Source organism: Rhineura floridana, chromosome 8 (genome assembly GCF_030035675.1).
Source record: "Rhineura floridana isolate rRhiFlo1 chromosome 8, rRhiFlo1.hap2, whole genome shotgun sequence".
Taxonomy (NCBI): Eukaryota; Metazoa; Chordata; class Lepidosauria; order Squamata; family Rhineuridae; genus Rhineura; species Rhineura floridana.
Window position 1 is genome coordinate 15,873,236 of NC_084487.1, and position 21,266 is coordinate 15,894,501.

General features: G+C 42.9%; 1 protein-coding gene across 16 annotated transcripts in view; it reads right to left on the reverse strand.

The window, feature by feature from the left end:
• The window catches only part of C2CD5 (C2 calcium dependent domain containing 5), a 154,460-nt gene that overhangs the window by 45,900 nt on the left and 87,294 nt on the right, over nucleotides 1-21,266 (reverse strand). For all 16 annotated transcript variants that reach the window (XM_061638389.1, XM_061638388.1, XM_061638394.1 and 13 more), the window contains 6 exons: nucleotides 17,176-17,290; nucleotides 15,321-15,509; nucleotides 12,745-12,936; nucleotides 5,358-5,544; nucleotides 1,470-1,634; nucleotides 382-519 (listed from right to left, as the gene is read on the reverse strand). In XM_061638389.1, the coding sequence (XP_061494373.1) occupies nucleotides 382-519; nucleotides 1,470-1,634; nucleotides 5,358-5,544; nucleotides 12,745-12,936; nucleotides 15,321-15,509; nucleotides 17,176-17,290 (986 nt within the window). The remainder of the gene's footprint in view (nucleotides 1-381; nucleotides 520-1,469; nucleotides 1,635-5,357; nucleotides 5,545-12,744; nucleotides 12,937-15,320; nucleotides 15,510-17,175; nucleotides 17,291-21,266) is intronic.

The following is a 21,266-nucleotide window of genomic DNA, read 5'->3' on the forward strand; positions in this document are numbered from 1 at the left end:
ATTTAGGTTCAAAAACACCAGCACAACTAAGGTTGCCCCAGGAAAAATTGAGCTGGGTTTTAAATATAACACCCTCAAGAGAAAGTGTGTTTATGAACACAGCCTAAATAAGTTCAACTGGTTTACACCTTTGGAGACAATTCCATTAAATTTGAGACTATTTTTAGATACTCATGATTACAGAAAACTGTTCATAAGTTTTAAAATACATATTTTTCCTTTTTTTAAAGAAAACATGGCTGTGTGTTTTTAAGATATTTATTTTCGGATAGCACTGGCGATGACATGGACTATGGCCTACACTGTGAGAGGGTCAGGCAAGCAAACCAGTCAACCAGTTCCAAATCAAATCTGCAGAAGTATAAACGTTACAGAACATACCTCCAAAACGAAAGCATCTTTCTTTCCATGTGAGAGGTCCAATTCTGTGATTTCATCAGAACTTTCAGACTGAGATCTTAGCAGCCTAGTTCGCCTTGGTTCAGGAATGGGTGAACCTATAATTTCTTCAGATGCCTCCTAAGCAGAGACAATGGTATGAAATAATGTATGCATCCCTTATTCATTAAATCTTACATAATACCTTAAATGCCATGCTACCACACCCTTCCTGCAAAATAAAATCAAAAAGTACAGACTATCCTCAAGGCCAAATTGAACACATTGAATGGTGCAATCTGAAGTAATGTTGGGTAGCATGGGTCAGGTCCTAATCTATGCCAATCAGCACTTCTTCAGATTGCACCATTTAGATGCTGCCTGCTTCTTCCCTGCCTTGCATGGCAGAGGATGAAGGGGTGCATGGATTCTGCAATCTTGAAAAGCCCTGAGACAGTACCCCTAAAGCTGGAATGTTGCAGTTCAAGAGCAGGGGCAGCAATAAATGTTTGGCTCTCCAACTGTTCCTGTCCTAAGTACCTGACCAAAAACCTAATGGATGCTGCCTCAGTGTCTTCTAAGAGTACAGAATCCACATACAATTTACATTTCCCCTGTGAAAGAAAGGAGAGGGGAAGGAATATTTAGACTTTGCAGTTTTAAAAGTTGAGTACACAACTGATTAGACTGTGGGCTCTGAGGGATAAGCCAAGGCAGGAAACAAGAAAACCCAGGCTTCTCCCGCTAAATTTAACAGAATCCAGGGTTCCTTCTGCCTACTGGCAAGCCTGCAGACCTATGCTGTGTGGATGGGTTCTTTGGCCTTTCCACTCTATAGAAGCTACCAATCTAGCCTTGGAATATGGCGGGGAAGAAGAAGGGGGGATGGAAGAAAGGATTAGTTGTCCCCATAGGCCTCTTTTTGTGTGGGTTATAAGGATAAATTCCCTGCCCCAAACCTACACACTTCCCTGTTTAAGAACAGCCTCCTCATCTTCAGGATCCATTCAGCATTAGCTAAGAGGATGTAATTTAGGCATGAACTGCATATGATTATGTAATTGTTTCAACCATTATATAATCTTACTTACAGGAGGGTTAATCTCATAAAGCTCCTTATTTTTGGCCATTGTATCATTTATCTTCTTCTGCATGTGCGATATATGTTGTTCATAAGTGGCATCATTTGGTGTCTTCCCAGCAATTTGAATACCACCCGGAGTTGGTAAAGCAGTCAGATATACACCAGTGGCAGACTTTAAAGAATAAGACAATAAAAATGAAGTGAAAAATACATTCTTGGAACATGTACATTAGGTTTTAAGTTGAATTTTAATAAATGCTGTATAGGAATGTATTTCACACTATTTTTTAATATATCCACCATTTAAACTTGGACATTATACACAAATTCTCTAGTTAACATTTATAGCCTTAAGACAACTTCTTGAAGAATTCCACATTAAACTAATTTTAAAAAGATTAGTAACACAAAAATCCATGTACTGTAACAATATTGCCTTTATTGTTCATACTTATATTGCGTATATCATCTATTTAAAGACAATGCTGTAAGCTGGATCTGGCAGAAATCTAAAATACACTAGCTCATAGATTATCTTTTGTGTTTTATATACGAAATATAAAAACATGGAAGATGCAGAACTTAATAGGGAAGGATCTTATCTGATCCACAATGCAATTTATTCTGCTAGTAGTCTTCCATTTTGCAAGGGAGGTTCATGTTCTCCTCAAGTCCTAACTTAAAATTAATTCAAACTTAACATCTAAGGGCTTGATCAAGCACTATTGATTCTGCAGTATATATCAAACTTTAAATGAAAATTCTGTACCACTAATAAACCTCCCTAAATTCTAAATCTGACTATACCCAGCTCTCATCTGAATCGGGAGAGGCCGTGTAAGCACTTGACTGCTGCCCGGACTTGGTGGTGGGCTGGATGAGGGCCAATAAACTGAGTCTGAATCCTAGCAAGACGGAGGTGCTGTGGGTTGGTGGTTCCCGAGTTCAGATAATTGGTCAGTTGCCTTTTTTGGATGGGGTCGTACTCCCTCTGAAAGAGCAGGCGCGTAGTCTGGGGGTGCTCCTGGATTCATCTTTGTCACTAGAGGCCCAGGTGACCTCCATGGCTAGGAGTGCCTTTTACCAGCTTCAGCTGGTAAGACAGCTGTGATAGTTTCTGGACCGGGATAGCCTGACCACTGTTGTCCACGTACTGGTAACCTCCAGGATGCGCTCTATGTGGGGCTGCCCTTGAGGTTGATCTGGAAGTTGCAGCTGGTGCAAAATGTGGCGGTGAGACTGCTCACTGGGGCAGGGTATCGCCAACATGTCACCCCGCTGCTGAAAAAATTGCACTGGCTGCCCATTTGCTACCGGGTCAAGTTCAAGGTTCTAGTTTTGGTGTACAAAGCCCTATATAGCTTGGGACCAGGATACCTGAAAGACCATCTTATCCCTTATATACTCAGTCGATCACTGCACTCTGCAGGTGAGGGCCTCCTGCAGATACCATCTTAGGAGGTCTGTTCTGCACAACACAGGAAACAGACCTTTAGTGTGGCAGCACCTACCCTGTGGAATTCCTTCCCCTTAAATATTAGGCAGGCACCATCTCTGTTATCTTTTCGGCGCCTATTGAAGACCTTCCTCTTTCAACAAGCCTTTTAAGTCTTGCGTCTGTGTTGGAATTGCTTTTAATATTTTTTTATTTTAAACAATATGTTTTTAACCCTTTTTAAAATATGTTTTTAAAGCTTTTAAAAATGTTTTTAAAGTTGTTTTGTTTTAATGTATTTTAAGGTCTGTTTTCATGATGTTTTGATGTGTTTTTAGTACTTTTGTTTGCCGCCCTGGGCTCCTGCTGGGAGGAAGGGCAGGATACAAATTAAATAATAAATAAATAGATAAATAAATCTCAAATCCTCTGTTTTCATTAGAAAACTATGAAGGAGATTAATTGCTGGATCACAGCTATCCAACATAACACTCACTGTATTCAGGCATTCAAAACAACAATATGCAAGGGCTCAAACTGGGTAGGTGGATGCAAGGCGCACACCCACGGGGAGGGACAATGAGACTTAGGAACACACCTTCTCCCAGCCTCTTAAACTCACATGTATTCTTTAGCATGCTTGAAGAAGACTCAAGAACGTTTCCCATTTCTGGCTGCAAGATTGTTTCCACCCACAATTCTTTAAGAACACAAGAATAGCAGAAGAGCCCTGCTGGATCAGGCCAAAGGCCAATCTACTCCAGCATAACCAACTACATGCCTGTGGGCAAGTCCACAAGCAGGACCTGAGTACAGTAACGTTCCCCACTTATGTTTCTCTAAAGTATGCAGAGACAAAATGCCTCTGACAGTGGAGGTAGAACAATGCTTTCCATCTCCAATGCTAGAACCTGGCAACATAAACACAGTTCTCTGGATAGCAACTGACATCATTATACATTTCTGGCAATACTGTGTAACAACATATTCCATACTGACTTGGAGGGAGGGGCTGCAAAGTTTTTTTAATATAGTAAAGATGCTGCGAAAGGAGGGAAGATTTGGCCAAAACTGAGTTTTGATTGATAGTGGAGTCTGTGTACAGGGGATGTGGGAAAGCCAGAAAACGATTCACTGTTTGTGCTCTTTAAGAAGCAACATTCATTTCTTGTTGGAGAGAGTAATAGTTTTGTCACCTGCCTGTTCCTGACTATTGTCCAGGTACTCTATAGCCTTGAAAACATTTAAGTCACTGCCAAAGTCTGGCATTTCTAAATCCTTCCCCCCCCCCAGGCATTTAAACAGCTATATACATCTCTCAAATATTGCCTTCTCTTTTTTGTATCTTCATTTATTTATTATAGTCATTTTTATACTGTCCTTAAATCATATTCCCAGGGCGATTTAGATGAAAGAATGAAACAATTCATATGTAAATATAAAAAAAATCAAAAAACTAAATGGTCACAAAATCAGAACAGCATCATGACCAAGACTGGACTGTATCATGTCTTTAATTATATCACACATTTACCATGTATGGAAAAGTATTGAGGCATGCTAGGTGGCTGCTCACCAACTGGGGAGCCCCCTTCTCAGAGCATGGATGGCCAATAGGCAGACTGCAGGCCAAAAATACCCAGCTACTGAGTTAATTCTACATGCCCATTGTGAGTCCTACCAGATTTTAATTAAGGCATGGTAAATGCTTTGCTCATTTCAATGAATGCAATGAGGGGTAGGATGTTTGGTTGTACAAACTACAGGTATCCCATATTTTGTTATATTTCTTTTTGACTTTGTTCATAACATGCATGTAAATATGCATGTTTTCTCGTGTATAATGCTATGCCTGAATGCATGTGCTCCATAATTTGGAAGGTCCAACTGCTAAGTAGTGCCAGCTTTATTATGGCATATTGCTACCTGTTTGTGGATGACGGACCACTTTCTAGAGAACATAATGGCTACCAAGAATACCCATTCCAAGCACTTGGGAAACAAACAAACAATAAGCTTGGTGAGGGCCAAGCTTTCAGTTTTAGGACTCTTTGCTCTGTATTCTTGTCGTACATCCAAGGGAATTTCAGCAGATACAGCTTGTTGTTATAGCATAACAGGGTTTAAAGAAGTGGACCTGCCAAAATCTCCTCCTCTCCCATGTGCACAACTATTATTAGAGGCATCGGATGTTAATGCTAAATGTCAATCCCTGGTTTATTTCCAGTAGAGTCTAACCTATTCTGTCCGGTAGCAAAGAGGTCAGTTTTTCCCCCCATTGGTTTGGATCAAGCTGAAAGATCTTGCAAATCTTGGACATTAGATTTCCTTTTATTCAATAGCCCAGCATCAACCTAATAGGACAAACAGCACCATGCTATAAGAATTATTATTATTATTATTATTATTATTACACACACACACGAGAGAGAGAGAGAGAGAGAGAGAGAGAGAACTTACTGCCAAACCCATTAGCATTGTTTCTCCCACTGTAATCTGAATCCTCAGCCCAAAAAGTGCATTCATTCCCTTCAGCTTTAGCTTATTCATTAGCTGAGTGTGTACTTCATATTCCATAAATGGCAACAGATTACTGATGGAAGTTGCATTTGCTTCAGCTTGTGCTTTCTTTTTGAGCCGACACAACCTTTTGGGATGAACAGTCAAATACAATGTGATTAGTTTGGCCTTACACAAAGAATCTCCTGTGCAGTGACTAAGAAGTTTAACATTATATTCTGTATTAAAATAATTATTCCTAAGCCTCTCCACTCCAACCAGTGAAAAACATAAAATAGGTTGAACCCATCAACGGTCTAACAGATAAGTTTACAAGGTCTAAACAAAAATAAAAACAAAGAAAGGTGTAGATAAAAACAAGGTCTGGCCAATACATTTTTTAAGCCCACCGACAACATAAGCATGTGCAATATGCATTTATTTCATATTCAGGTCTACTAAAGGGGACAAAGCTCTCATTGATAAAGAAGTGCTTATGTTTTAAGCATCAAGCCTCCCAGCATTCATACTTACTTTGGAAAAAGCCCTATGTATACTTACTTAGGATTGAGGTCAAGCAGGACTTACCTTTGGGGTAAACATGCAGAAGAGTTTTTTTTTTAAAGCACTGAATAAATAGTTACTTAATAATATTGTAGTTTTTCCCAGTTTTTGTTGTTTGACATTTTAAATGAATAAGCAGTAATGAATTCAACATGTCTGTCAGCTTCATTAAAAAGTATTTTCCCACACAAAGCCCAAGTCTAAACATGTCCACCCAGAAGTATCACCAAGTTCAATGGGATCTCTTTCTTAGCAAATGTGCTTCAGGAGTAAGAAATGTGCCCGAAAGAACAAGTTGCTTGTCTTAGCAGAAAATGTCCAGGCTAAATGGACCATTGGTCTCACCTGAAGGGTGATTTTCCTATGAGTACGGCCATCACAGCGGGTTGTAGCTCCACCTATCGTGCAAAGGCAAGAATGTTTTTTGAAGTCAAGACTAGGGGCGTCAGGCCCCTCCCACTCTCCAGTTCATTCGCAGCGAGTCTAAAGAGAAATATCTAAAAATACAAGAACAAGGCCAACAGGCCTGCCAGCAGGAAAATAACACAATAGTAACATGCATAATAACATGACTCCAAAATAGCGATATAACAGAACTAGACGTCTTGACTTCACTCTTAAATTTAAATATAATAGCGTAGCAGTAATATATAACACATTAGAAAATATCTAGTCATCCTCCAACTGGGAGGGTCGTGATGGCCGTACTCATAGGAAAATCACCCTTCAGGTGAGACCAATGGTCCATTTTCCCTATGAGTCCGGCCATCGCAGCGGGATGTACCAAAGCAGCCCATAATAGGGAGGGACCACCCACATGCTAATCCTCATTAAGAACCTGTTGCAACACTCGTCTGCCAAAAAAGGCGTCAGCAGAGGCATAGCGATCTATTTTATAATGCCTTATAAACGAGTGTGGGGTAGACCAAACGGCAGCCCTGCAAGATCAGCAACAGGAGCGTTGGTAACAAAAGCAGCCGTAGTAGCCGCTGACCTGGTTGAATGAGCAGTTATGCTAGCTGGCACTGGAAGCTTAAGAGATTCATAAGCTAAGGCAATACATGCCCGCAACCAGCGGGATAAGGTGGAATTAACTACTTTATGCCCCATAGAATGTGGGTTAAAGGATACAAACAGAGACTCAGTTCGTCGTATATCCTGGGTCCTGGACAGGTAGGTCTTGAGAGCCCTCCGGACGTCCAACGAATGCCAAGCCTTCTCGAGAGGATGGGTAGGATTCGGGCAAAAGGAAGGCAAAACAATGTCCTGGTTGTAATGGAAAACTAAATCAACCTTGGGACGGAAGGAAGGATTAGCCTTCAGTGCAACAGAGTCCTTATGGAAGACGCAGAGATGGCGAGCAGGAGACAATGCGCCCAACTCTGAAATTCGTCTGGCAGATGTGATTGCGATCAGGAACAAGACCTTGAAGGACAGCAGACGTAGAGGCACAGACCCGATGGGTTCAAACGGAGGGCGTTGCAAAGCCTGCAGAACCTTTGACGGACTCCATGAGGGAAACCGATGGGCAACAGCTGGAGATTGTAGGGCGACTCCCCTCAGAAAGCGTTTGATGAACGGATGTGAGGCAATAGTCGCACCAGAAGAAGACACTGATAAAATAGACGACAAAGTCGAGGCATGTCAACGTAATGTGTTAGGTCTGAGTCCCATCATAAAGCCGCTATGGAGATATTGTAGCACCTGCTGCATGGTGGCCTGGGATGGATCGTGATGGTGGGACCGGCACTACTTGGAAAAAACCACCCAAGTATGTTGATAAATACGAGTGATAGATGGTCTTCTCGAGGCCAAGATAATATCAATAACAGCGTCAGACAGGCCAGCAGACCTGAAATGTCCCCGTTCAAAAGCCACGCTGTTAGATTGAGCCAAGTGGGGACCTGATGCCACACTGGGCCCTTGGACAGAAGATCTGGCCTGACTGGAAGTGTTCAAGGATCCGTCACTGACATTGCAAGAAGATCCGTGCTATCAGAACCAGTTGTGCCTTCTCGCTCCGCGCCTTCCTCAAGGTCTTGGCTAACAATGGAATTGGAGGGAAGGCGTACAAAAGACTGTCTGGCCACGGTATTGACAGAGCATCTACTGCTTCCGCTGTTGTGACTAGGTATCGGGCAAAATACCTGGGAAGCTGGCAATTGCGGCTGGAAGCAAACAGGTCGATGGAAAAGTTGCCGAACCGACACTGGAGACGATGGAAAACGGTTGAATGAAGTTTCCATTCTCCCGGAAAGACCTGTTGTCTGCTGAGCCAGTCTGCAGTCACATTCCAGATCCCTCTGAGATGTTCTGCTTTCAGGGATTGCAGATGTTGTTCTGCCCAACCGAAGATGAGGAAAGCTAGGTCCTGCAAAGGACGGGACCTGGTGCCCCCCTGTCTGTTCAAATGTGATTTTACACATGTGTTGTCCGTTCGAATGAGGACATGGGCCAAAGGGAACAGAGACTGAAAATGAAGTAGAGCCAAGTGGACAGCCTTTAGCTCCAGCCAATTGATGCTCTGAGTCTGCTCTGCCGTGGACCAGACCCCCTGAACATACTGGGAGTTGCAGTGGGCTCCCCAGCCGATGAGACTGGTATTTGTGGTGACAACAGTCCTGCGGGGGTCTCTGAAAGGAGTGCCCTTGGAAAGATGTTAGACCCTCATCCACCAGCGGAATGAAAGTCGGAGCTGAATTTAAGGGGATTGCTCGATGGTTTGAGCTGGCAATGTCGTGTTGGAACGGTAGCAAGGCCCACTGGAGGTGGCGAGTATGAGCTCGAGCCCATGGCACAATATGGATAGTAGAGATGAGCATTCCGAGCACCCTGGCTAGGAGCATGACGTCTGCAAAGGATTTGTGCATCAGAGATCTTGCGATGTCTGTGATAGCGGCTATGCGATCTGATGATAGGAACACCGTCGCTTGCAGGGTGTCCAACATTGCACCTAGATGCTGTAGACGTTGCGTTGGTTGTAGATGGCTTTTGTCGAAGTTGACTAGCCAAGCGTGGGCCTCTACCCTGGAAGCGTCTATTCCAGCCTCCTGTGGAGGAGTGGAAATCATATGTAGGGAACTCGCGGCCTCGTCCCCCAGGCCGCGTTCCTCGAAAGGGCTGAGACATGCGGAATGAAGTGAAACGCCTAAAAGGTCTGTGCTCCCTGTTTTTGACAGTGGCCAAGACGGGCTTTCGAGTGTCCTTAGGGTCAACAAGCACCGCTTTTAGTGCTTTCTCGCCAAAAAGTAATGACCCGGCATAAGGTACCCGTGATAGATTAATTCTGGCAGTAGGGTCGGCCTGCCAGTGACGAAGCCAGAGGGTCCGTCGGGCCACGACTTGAGATGCCATTGCGCGTGCTGCTAGTTGATTCACGTCCAAGGTGGCGTCGGCCACGAAAGCAGCTGTTTTGTGCAATTTTATAAGCGATCTGCGCATTGGAACAGGATCTGGATTGGGATCCTCGATGAGGTCATCCAACCACATCATCGCTGCCCTGGCGAAGATAGAAGCTGAGGTTGATGCACGCATAGAAAAGGCGGTGGCCTCATGGGTTTTGCGTAGTGCAAAATCCAGTCTCCGCTCAGTAGCATCCTTTAAATGAGATTCTCCTTCCCTTGGCAAGAGGGATCTGGAAACTAAGCTAGAAATAGGCTTGTCTATGCCAGGGACGGCCAGTTTGGTAGCAAAGTCCGGGGCCAAAGCATAAAGTCTGCCCGCAATGTTATTAAAGCGGCATGCTTGTAGGGGGTGAGCCCATTCGTCTTTGGCGATCGCAGTTTGGCGATGGAGTCTGGCACGGGAAGGTAGTGTTCAGCTGGGGTGGGAGATTTCAAAACCCTAGCACCCTTTAAGACGGGAGTGGAAGAAGTAGTTGGAGTGGATTGAAGGCCAGGGTGTTCAACACTCTGCGCGCCAGAGGCTGGTAGTCTGAGGCGTCGAAGAGGCGATAGGATGTGTCCTGCTCATGCTCATAATGGTCACTCCAATCATCTCCTTCGTCTTGCAGCGCGAATGCGGACTCCTCCTCACCAAAGGCGTCATCAACACACCTGCCTTGGAGTTGTGAGATAAGCTCCTGGGATAGTCGCAGGGCTGGAACTGTGGACGGTTGCTCTTGGGCAGGCGGACTGGGCGGCCCCACAGGTAGGGTAGAAGAGTAAGCCCCAGGTGGGATGACAGTTGGCTGGTCAGGAAAGCCCGGAAAATCCTCCTTGTCAGAGGAGGCAGCAGGAGACCGAAAAAGGGTAGTTAGCTGTGCAGGGGTTGACCCCTGAGGAGTCGGAACAGAGACATAGCGAGGCCGTCTGGCAGTGCTATAGCCAGAGAGGTGCTTTGTTTTGGCAACCGCTTTCGTATGCTTATGTTTGACCGCCTTAGGTGGTTTAGGCTTGGTCGCCTGGCTTGTCTCTGTATGATGTTTCGGCATGGGCGCCTGGGTTGTTTCCGGCTGTTCTGCCATCATATATATATTAGGGTAGCTGTACACGGCAAACGACTGGGGCAGAATGCACAGACCCGAAGAGGCTCAGTACACGGCACACGACTGGGGCAGAATGCACTGGGAGATGGCCAAGTACACTGCCACGATGGGGCAGAATGTACACTATGAACAGGCTTAGAACAGGCTCAGTACACGGCACACGACTGGGGCAGAATGCACTGGCAGATGGCTAAGTACCCTGCCACGATGGGGCAGAATGTACAGAGTTAACAGTTCAGACAGCTCTTATGTGGGGCAGATGGCTAAGTACACTGCCACGATGGGGCAGAATGTACACTATGAACAGGCTTAGAACAGGCTCAGTACACGGCACACGACTGGGGCAGAATGCACTGGCAGATGGCTAAGTACACTGCCACGATGGGACAGAATGTACGGAGTTAACAGTTCAGACAGCTCTTATGTGGGGTAAAAGTCAAACCGCTGTATAGTATTCACAGCCTTGTATGTATCAACAGTCTTGTACACTGCCACGTAGGGGCAGAATGCACAGATCAGGCGGCTTGGTAGAGAATCAACAGTACACGGCCACAGCGGGGGCAGAATGTAGAGACCCGAACAGGCACAGTGTACGACCACAGAGGGGGTAGGATACACTGGCAGATGGCTAAGTACACGGCCACAGAGGGGGCAGGATGCACTATGGTATCAGCGTTAGTATAATGTAGGCTGGGTTTCAGGCTTGGTACTGGAAGGTTGCGGCTTGGCTGTTTGAGACATGCCTGGCTGTTCTGCCATCTGATATTAACTTTGGGTGCAATACACGGCCACAGCGGGGGCAGGATGTAGAGACCCGAACGGGCACAGTGTACGACCACAGAGGGGGTAGGATACACTGGCAGATGGCTAAGTGCACGGCCACAGAGGGGGCAGGATGCACTATGGTATCAGCGTTAGTATTATAGGCTGGATTTCAGGCTTGGTACATGGCCACAGAGGGGGCAGGATGTACAGTATAGAATTCAGGCTTGGTACACGGCCGCAGAGGGGGCAGAATGTACAGTATAGACTTCAGGCTTGGTACACGGCCGCAGAGGGGGCAGAATGTACAGTATAGACTTCAGGCTTGGTACACGGCCACAGAGGGGGCAGGATGTACGATTCAACAGCTTATGCACAGCATCACAGTCTTAGCACACGGCCACAGATGGGGCAGAATGTACAGGTCAACAAGTTGTGCACCTAGTGCCAGAGCCAGCAAAGTTCAAAAGTCTAAAGCACAGTCACAGCGATAATGAGGCAGCCACCGAAGTACAGGTGTTAGCTGTCAGCTAGTTGTCAAAAACCACAGCAGTAGTTGTGTGATAGAGGAGTCCAAAGAGCTGAGGAGTCCTATCTTACACGTACATACAGGGAGCCCTTGTCAGCTAAGCTCCCTTTATTCAGTATAGGGTAGACTAAATATAAAGTACGGGAGAGGACAGACAAAGTGGCGCCCGCAAAAAAGAGTGGGAAAATAATGCAATCAAAAATGGCGGCTATGGAGAAGGAGCAACGGCGGGCACTAAGGGGCAGCAAAAAAGGACTGCTAGTAACGGCCACCGAAGCGTGCTACAGCTGCGAGGGAGATAATCGCGGCTGTAAAAGCCAGGCAGGTGAGACTCAGGAGGGGAGGCAGAACGGCCGGGTTATTATAGTTATTTATTTATTACGTTTATACCCTGCTTCTCTGTTCATGATAGAAACCCAAGGCAGCTTACATATGGTTCCCAGGCAGTCTCCCATCCAGGCACTGACCAGACCTGACCTTGCTTAGCTTCAGGAGGGTGATGGCTCATGCGCCTTCAGACCATAGCCAGGTACCAAGAAAAACGAAAAAGACAGAGTTAAACACGAGACAGAGGGAAGGAAGGAACGTGGGAGACACACACACAGCCAACCTCCACACCCTGTCAAACAAATACAGCAACAAAACACACAGAGACTTAGCTAAAACTACGCTATCTGTATATCAATCTTGTTCGTATGAAGGCAAGAATGAACTGGAGAGTGGGAGGGTCCTGACGCCCCTAGTCTTGACTTCAAAAAACATTCTTGCCTTCGCACGATAGGTGGAGCTACAACCCGCTGTGATGGCCGGACTCATAGGGAAAATTTGACTATCATTTCTGCCATTCCTATTTTAGAGTAGACCCTCTGCTCTTGGTAAAAGGCAACTTTCAGATGTTGACATTGTTAAAAGAGCCAACACTACTAACTTTAAGCCCAAGAAACAGCAGAGTACAGTTGTCAAACAGAGTGGCTTAAAGCAGCAAAGCAAATCTGGAAGAGAGGTACCTGGCTTGAATTAGACATCCTTTCCCAACCACCAGAGCATCCACAGGCAAATCTATTGTCGTGAAAAGAACATCAGGGACTTTTTGCTTCCTGCAGTTGCAGCAGTGAGTGAGGTGAGCAGGGAATGGCATGTTGAGCTCATCGTATGGTATGTGGCAAAAGCCACAACCTACAGGTGATGTTTCCTCTAACCTAAGAAAGAGAATGTGAGAAGTCTAATATTACCATTCAGACATTATCTTGTAAAATATAAATATTGTATTTTATTGTATTTTTTGAAAAACTGGCCTGTGCAGGCACTTACAGAACCCATAAATACTGGTAGTCAGATTCTACTTTCTTTTTATGGATTTTGCAATTGATTAAGTTGGTAAAGAGCCACTCACCTGGTCACCTGTAATGAGTTAAGACTGCCTTCAGGAAAGAAGGCAGAGAAGTTGTACAAAAGTTGGTCCCTCCCCCCTCATTAAGGTATGTGTGCATAAGCTAGTAAAAAATTCTGAGGGTACAGTAACTTTTGTAGGCTGCTGGTATAGATGTAAATTAACAGTAGTAGAACACTATCAGTGTTAAAGGTCAGCATTCCATAGTGCTATACTCTGGGCAACAATTTAGAAAACTGCACAATAAAAACAAATCGTATGAGTCAGAGGGACAACTGCAACTCTAATAAGTTTGACTGTTTTGATTAGAATGAGTGGGTACATTGCTATGGTTTTGTCTGTCAAACTTCATCAGAGCCTTAACCCCAAAAAGGGGGAGGGGGAAAGAGAGGCAGCTGCCTGTTCCCTGATGGCTCTTCCCTTTGGAATATAACACACAGGAGTTTCTGGACCTCTAGGATAGGCTTTGGAAGTTTGAATCTGGGCAGACAGAATGCAAGAGAACAGTGAGTTGGCTAAAGGTGAAGCACCTTAAAGGTGCAGTTGCTCTCTTTAGGAGTCTTATGCAGGACAACTAGTTCTTTACCTGCTCTAGGAGTCTCTTTTACTATACTCTGCTTGTATTCTTTTAAATTAAAAAAAATCATTATTACAAGAACACTTGAAGCCTCCAGTGTTTCCTCATCCAAAGAAAACCCATAATATTCTCTCTGTCTTCTCACCTCTTGGGGAAGTAGTGAGCACCTAACAAGACATAGTGACTCCTGTTTTTTTTTACCACTGCATGAAATCTGCACATGGAGAGCTCTGTTTAAATATCTTAAAATATATCTTAAAATATTCAGCACTGAATATTTCATAGAAAGGTTAAGGTGGAGTATTAATTTCAGTGATAAATAACGGGGCAAAAGTAGTTTACACTGTTATCTGCACATATCACACCTTCTCCTTTATTTTTAAACTGTCACTCATATTTGCTTTTTCCCTGCACTGAGATGGTATATTTGGTCAAGCATTTTTCAGCAGAGCACGTGAACCAATTTAATGCTTTTGGCATAAAAATGCAAAATCTCAGTACACAGTTTGCATATCAATATTTCATCATCAAAAACAATGTGGCATGCGATCGTCTATGAACAATCCAACAAAAAAAGTTATATGTAAAGCACCTTCCTCTTCTATTACAAGTGTTGATACAAACTCATCTTTTCTTATGTAAAAGATGGATTGCAAAAACAAGTGTTAGCATACAATCCACCAATAACATCTCCTGCAATGCAGCCCACTGGAAAAAACAACATCTATGCATATTATATTAAAAAAGTGATTTTTATTATCTTTGTTTTTATTTGATACCCTTTCATATTCCAGAAAAAAAGACATCACAATATACACCATTTTCTGAGGGCAAAGCGAAAGAAAGGCCCAGTGCAGATATAATGTTGCTGAACTAAGTCTAGATGTACTTTATTTACAGTAAAAATGTAATCCACAAATATTTGCAAGATGAAAAAAATGGGGGAGGGGGGGAGAATGTACCCAGATGCAGTGACAGATATTCATCAGAATAATTCATTGGCCTGCTTCTTTTCACTAGGAAATACTGGCTCTGAGATAAAGGTGCCTCCTAGTCTAACCCCAAGCCAAATCTTTTTTCAAGAGCCTGCTCCCTAGTGGATAAAGTGGAGAGCACCACAGTGTCCTGAACCACTGGATGATGGCAAGTTGGGATAATAATGTGTGCCTCAGTAGCATAAACTCTAGCAAAACACTGATGATTCTCTTAGGCTTACTAGCCGCTAACATTTCATGAACTTTAGTTCACATTTTTAAAGAGATCGATTTACTCATGTTCATTGGAAATATTTCTGAAATATTTCAAAAAACAGACGCAAATTGCCGCATGACACCATTTATCACCAAGGTTGGACTTCAACAATGTAAGGACACAGGGGAGCAGTCACTTGTATGCAGTGTGCTATGAGAAGTAGAATACAAAAGAAGGCCAAAGAGGAATAAAAGATTTGTATTATGTGGTTAGTAGTCAAATGTGTTACCTTATTCAGGCTGTTAGAAATTTGAAAACAATAAAGCTAGTGATTTGGTGCAGAGCTCCACAACCTCTGTTGTTGTTAGTGAAATATCAGTAAAGTGGTTGGTCCCGCATCCTGTACTGTAACACTGGTAACCTACCCTAATAGAGAAGAACTATCCTGGTTTTGAGGAAAAAAATCAACCTCTCCCTTCTCTGACCCTATGGAAAAGTAGCCAGGCTGCCATGACAACCTTTGTTCCAAACAGACTTCCGTGGTGCCATCTTGGAGAAACCTAGGGTTCAGTACAGTTGCCGTGCCGGATGCAGACAAAATACAGACCTCTTCACTATAAAAAAGAAGAAGAAAAAGGAGGTAAAGCCACATTTTTAGGTATCATATTTAGTAAAAGTGGGGAAAAAAACACACAAAACCAATTCAGAGCAAACCCCTTCAGAGCTGCATAGCCCAGGTTGAAGGATATGGTTACACCATGCAAGTTTTTGCAAGTATACTCCAGAACTGCAGCTAGTGCATTTTCCCAAACAAGCTGAATGAGCAAACCTTTACTGCTGTGTAGTTTAGAGATAGTTGGCCACACAGAAAATCTCAGCATTCAGGGACATAGCTGAATGCTTTATTTCTGCACCCAGTTCTAATCACGCTTCAAATGATCTCTGTGGTACTGTATGGAAATGCGCACACATTAAATACTGGGCCTCTTGTAGCAAGAAAGGCAGGGAGGAGTTATAGATGAACTTCCAGAAGGCTAAAAAAAAGATTAAATTTAAAGGCTGAAATAAGGCAATAGGACGTTCCCTATCTAAATGAAACATTGAAAGGAAACTGTTGAAAAAAGTAATCAATCTGAAACAATATGCAGCTGTTACTCAGTTATTTCAGGGTATCCAGACATCCGTTCTCAAGGGAGCACTTCTTTTGTGGGGAAACACTGCTGCTGAAAAACTGAGTTGTCTTTCCCTCACCCAGTTTTATCATGAATTCTATTTGGATTGTGAATGCACAAGTAACATAAATCCTTACTTGGACAATGCTGGCAGCATCACTAGCAATCAGCAATACAACTTCTTCCCCACCATGTCCATACTATTTATATACCTTTCTAAGTGTTTATTTAATTTCCTGCTAATATTTAGAGGCTGCGCGCTCCCCTGCTACACTACTGAAGTAGAAGCAAGCCTTTTTAGCTCTTTAAACAAAACAAATAAAAGAGGAAAATGCTAGCAAAGCAACTTCTAGTTAGCAAAGGAGGGCATTTCTTCCCAACAGCTTTGATCAAAGAATGATCTGGGAGCAAGAGGGCACAGAAACTCCTCCCACAGGTTGTGAACCTCAAGAAAGGATGCACTGTGTTCCCTTGCAAACACAAGGATCTAATTAATTGTTCTGCTTCTGCAGGAAATAGCAGCCAAAGTCACAGCAATGGAACCTTCCTACAAAGCTGCTATTTTATTTATTTATTTAATCAATGTATAGACTGCTTAGTACAAAAAACCTCTTAAATGGTTTATAAATCACAAGGTTAGACCAAAATTCATAAATGTAAAAGCACTGCCTTCAAGTCGATTCCGACATATGGCTACCCTATGACTAGGGTTTTCATGAGGCTGAAAGGCAGTGACTGGCCCAAGGTCACCCAGTGAGCTTCATGGCTATGTGGGGATTCGAACCCTGGTCTCCCAGATCATAGTCCAACACCTTAACCACTACACTACACTGGCTCTCAGAACAAATAGGTGTCTAAAATACATCACAATGACTCATCTCGGATTGCAATGGGGAGTATGTTCCTGCCTCTGTCCATCTGAACAGATGTCATTTAGTACCTCATTTAGTACTTCATTTGTGTGAAGTGTTCTCTCTGCCCATACCAGCTTTTGCCTACATACGATTCCCTGGAATAATTCTCTACTGTTTCTCCTTTCACCTTTTCCCCCTGCTGTTTTTGTGATAAGTATCATTTCTTAAGTATTAGAAAAATCAAAGTGATTTACCAAATGCTAGTTGATTCGCTATAGCCCACTACAGCATGACATCCCAATGCCTTTGCATGGGATTTTATTTCTTGTCGGATTTCTGCCCACCATGCATCTCGTGTCTCTGGGTCATCTGAAAAGACAAAGCATAAATCATTCACTATTCCACACTAACAAACTTTTAAAACTTTGTGGCTAAAGATCAAGTACTGATTTCAGTTTTTAAGCTGTCACAAGATCCTGAAAACTTTAGTTTAGCTTCCTACCAGCCTATCTTCGTGCCGATAAGGTAACCTTGCTTTTTCCTTTGTAGTGCTGACTTCATGAAATGAAACCTTGTTGATTCACTTTTCTTCTTTAATTCTTAGAAAACACAGGATTTTAGGGATTACAAGCTTTTGTCCAACATTGTTTGCTCACAGCAACATTGTAACTATACCCAACATCCTCAGCTTTTTCTCATCTAACATTGTATGTCCCTATGGCTTTCTTGACTAAAACAGAGCTGTAGTTTCTGTAATCAGGTTTCATCTCATATGCTGCTGCAAGGACAGTCCTAGTAATCAAATCTGAATAGTAAAGAGATTATACACACTATGATTTCTCTCTGTCCCCCTCTCCTCCCTGTTTGGGCACCCCTTTCAAAAACTCCGCTCATCTTTTACCAAATCACAAATGGGATTAGGGATCAATAGTACTCCCACTGGTTTAGAAAGCCACTTTATAAGCCTGAATTGTTTAACCATTTTCTCCCCAATTAGAACATTCCTTGTGATTGAGCAAAACTATTTTTGCATTTTAGGTATCATTCTGTGTAAAATTTAATAATCTGGTTTTTGGGGTCATCAAGATTCCAACTGCATCTGCAAATGTTTACAAGCAACCAGTAACCTTCCTTCAGCAGTTGGCCAGACTTAAAAGCAACTCTCAGTCAAGGACCTTTAGATGACCACTTCTCTCTGATCACAGAATTATCAGCAAAATGTGTTGTTGAAGGTTGTCCCCAATACTTTTCAGGTCACAATGTCACTGGCCTCTTTCAAAAGCAATAATAAAGTCCTCAGACTGATTATCAGTTTCAATGCTGAACTATCAGTGTGAGAGATAAGCTTACCCATGTGTGGCCTATAGGACAGGCTTGCTAACATTCCCCCACAATGCTTTGTATCATATGAGAAGAATGCAGTAACTGATGAACAACTAGTGTCATGCAAAAGAAGATGTCAAATGAGGCAGTATATTCCATCCAAATCTACAAAGTATGACATAAAATTCTGGCTATTTTGAGATTCCAAAATATCATGTTTATGATGCAGCTCAAAATCTAGTCAAACACTAGTTGAGAAACCAGCAACTCATTTACAGGATTCTGGATGGAATATAACAACTGATAACCTTTTTCACTAGCTATGGAATTAGCTACGAAAAACTTGATTATGGATGGCACACTGAAACACCCCCCCCCCAACAAATCAGAAATCTCCCTCCCGTCCCCATAGTTCCTTATTGGTAAAACCAGAAGTGTCAATAGCATTTTTTATTTTAAAGATATGACACTTGTACGTCATGGGCCAAAGAAAGAAAAGGCAGTGATTCTCCTTTCTTAAATAATAACTACGTAGCAACCTCTCATCAGAATTCCAAGCCTGAGATCATTCTTTATAATAATCAAACTAAAGGTGGCATAGACACCTATGATCAGATTGTTTTCATATACAATTCCAAATGCATGATCAAATGGTGGCCAATCGTGCTTTCAAATATGTTGCACAATGGCTGCTAATGTTTGGAAACTGAACAACCCACTATGGTTGAATGTCCTAAAAGATCTCTTTCTAGCTAACATAGTTCTAGAGTTGATTAAACATTGGGCTGAGTCTAGATGCACAGCTTGTTTGCTTGTGACATCAAGAGCGCACTCTCTGAACTGGTACAGTCTGCCACCATGCAACTACTTTGTCTGCCCTACTCATGCAGTTATTAAATGTGGTGACTGCACAGAGGCTGCTCACATAGTATGTGCTATGGTTACATGATCTGTGAGTTTTTTTTATTTATTTAGGCTGCAATACTAACCTCACTTACCTGGGAGTAAGATCCACTGAATTCAATAGGGCTTACTTCTGAGTAGACATGGTTAGGATTGCACTGATATTTATTTAGAACAGTTTATAAACCACTTAATCAACGAACTCCTAAGTGATGTACATAAACACAACATAAAATAATTTGTTGCTGTTACAAGTAATTCACCATGCATGACTATCAGACTATTATAACCTTATTGTAACAGTAAGTTTATCTACATTAAAAACACTTTTTAAATGTTGAAATGGTGGAGATAGGTAGACCACACATAGGTTTTTGCGCTTTACATTGTGGGGTGTTGTTACCTCCAATGACTTATGTGCAACTGTAATGTTTTACTGGAGAAGGGAAGGTCTCAATAAAGGTATGGGATTTTTTTTTTAGTTGCAAATGGTGTCAAGTTTAATAACTTCCACCAGGTATTTTACTTTAATGACTTACCTCAGGGGTGGGGAACCTCTGGCCTGTGGATCAACTGCAGCTCCTCCCCCCACTTCCCTATTTGACCTGTGAGACAGTTTTGGGGAAACCACACCCACCCACTCTACATGATGTCATATATGATGCCGCATGTGGGGCGGGTAAAGGCAGGGCTTCAAAGGAACAATTGAGAGCTTAAAGTGGGCTCTCAATTGTTCCTTTGCTGAAGCGAGGTAGGCTCCCAACCGGAGCTTGCTTTCCTCAAGGAGGGAGAAGCAGTTTCCATTCAATGAAAACAGCCTCTCCCTCCCAGTACACTCACCCCAGCAGCGGTAGCGGCAACAGGAAAAGGTGAAATAATCCTTCACGTCCTTCCCCCACTCAGGTCCCCCCCCCCGCTATCACTGCTGGGGATAAGAGACAGAAGGAAGCCTGCATTTGCTTAGTGGGGACAGCAGCAGAACAAAGGGAAGAATTCTTTCTCCCTGTTGTTCCACCTCACCCCCTGCCACTGCTGGGTTAAGCAAGAGAAGAAAAGCCTACATTTTAAAATGCAGATTTTCTTCTCTTCCTTGCAGTGGCAATGGTGGGGAGGGGGAGATGAAGGAAAGAATCCTTCCTGCTACCCCCCTCTCTGGGAAGCAAAAGAAGACAGCCTACATTTTAAATTCCAGGGTTCTTTCTTGTGCTTGTGATTGACAAGTGAATGGTCTCATCCACCTGTCCAATTTGGCCGACACGGCTGATCCTGATAAGGTTGTGGCCCGTGGAGCTAAAAAGGTTCACCACCTCTGACTTACCTGGAGGACATTTGACCCTGATACCAGATTGGTATAATATTTTTTTCTATTGACAGAGGGTTAATTTGTTTCCGAAGCACAGTGTAATATGGCATGGTTGACAGCTATTCAAAAGAGAAAAGTCAAACATTCCAGTAGGCCAGAGCAGATTCCTTGAATAAGCCTAAGACATTCTTTGGATCCCAGATTTTGTTTTTATAATGATATCGATTTGACAACCGACAACAAGAAAAATCCATTTGGATACATTTTGCAACTGTCCTCTACAACTGCAAGGTAAAACTTAGCTTTCTAATCAGACACCGAAGCACTGTACTGCTTAACAGCCTGCCACAGCTGAAACCAAAAAGGGAAAAATATTGTTTTTCACTAGTAAATAAAATGGCATTCATTAACTGTATAAAAACTCAAGGTATAATATTTCTTGTGAGGAAAATTTTTGTTATTATTGAAATTGTAACCATAAAATGACTCATTTGTGAGGCTGCATTGAAGGCACACCTTGCTAAATACACAGAGTATTAAATTTTCCAACTAGTACCCTGACCTTAAAACAGATTAACTTGGAAGTAGGTACTAGTGAATGCAAAACAGAACTTTGGTGTTCAGAACTAGAATCTTCAATTTTTTTTAAATGGCCTACACACGGAAGTGACTTGTCAGTTATTATAGAGCCCCAACACACCCAAAAAGTCAAAAGCAATTTCAGTTCTTGAGAAAAATGTGTTTAAGAACAGGATTTGCTAACTAAGAAGAAAAATATATTTCGCAGCAGGAAAACAATATATATATATAAAACAA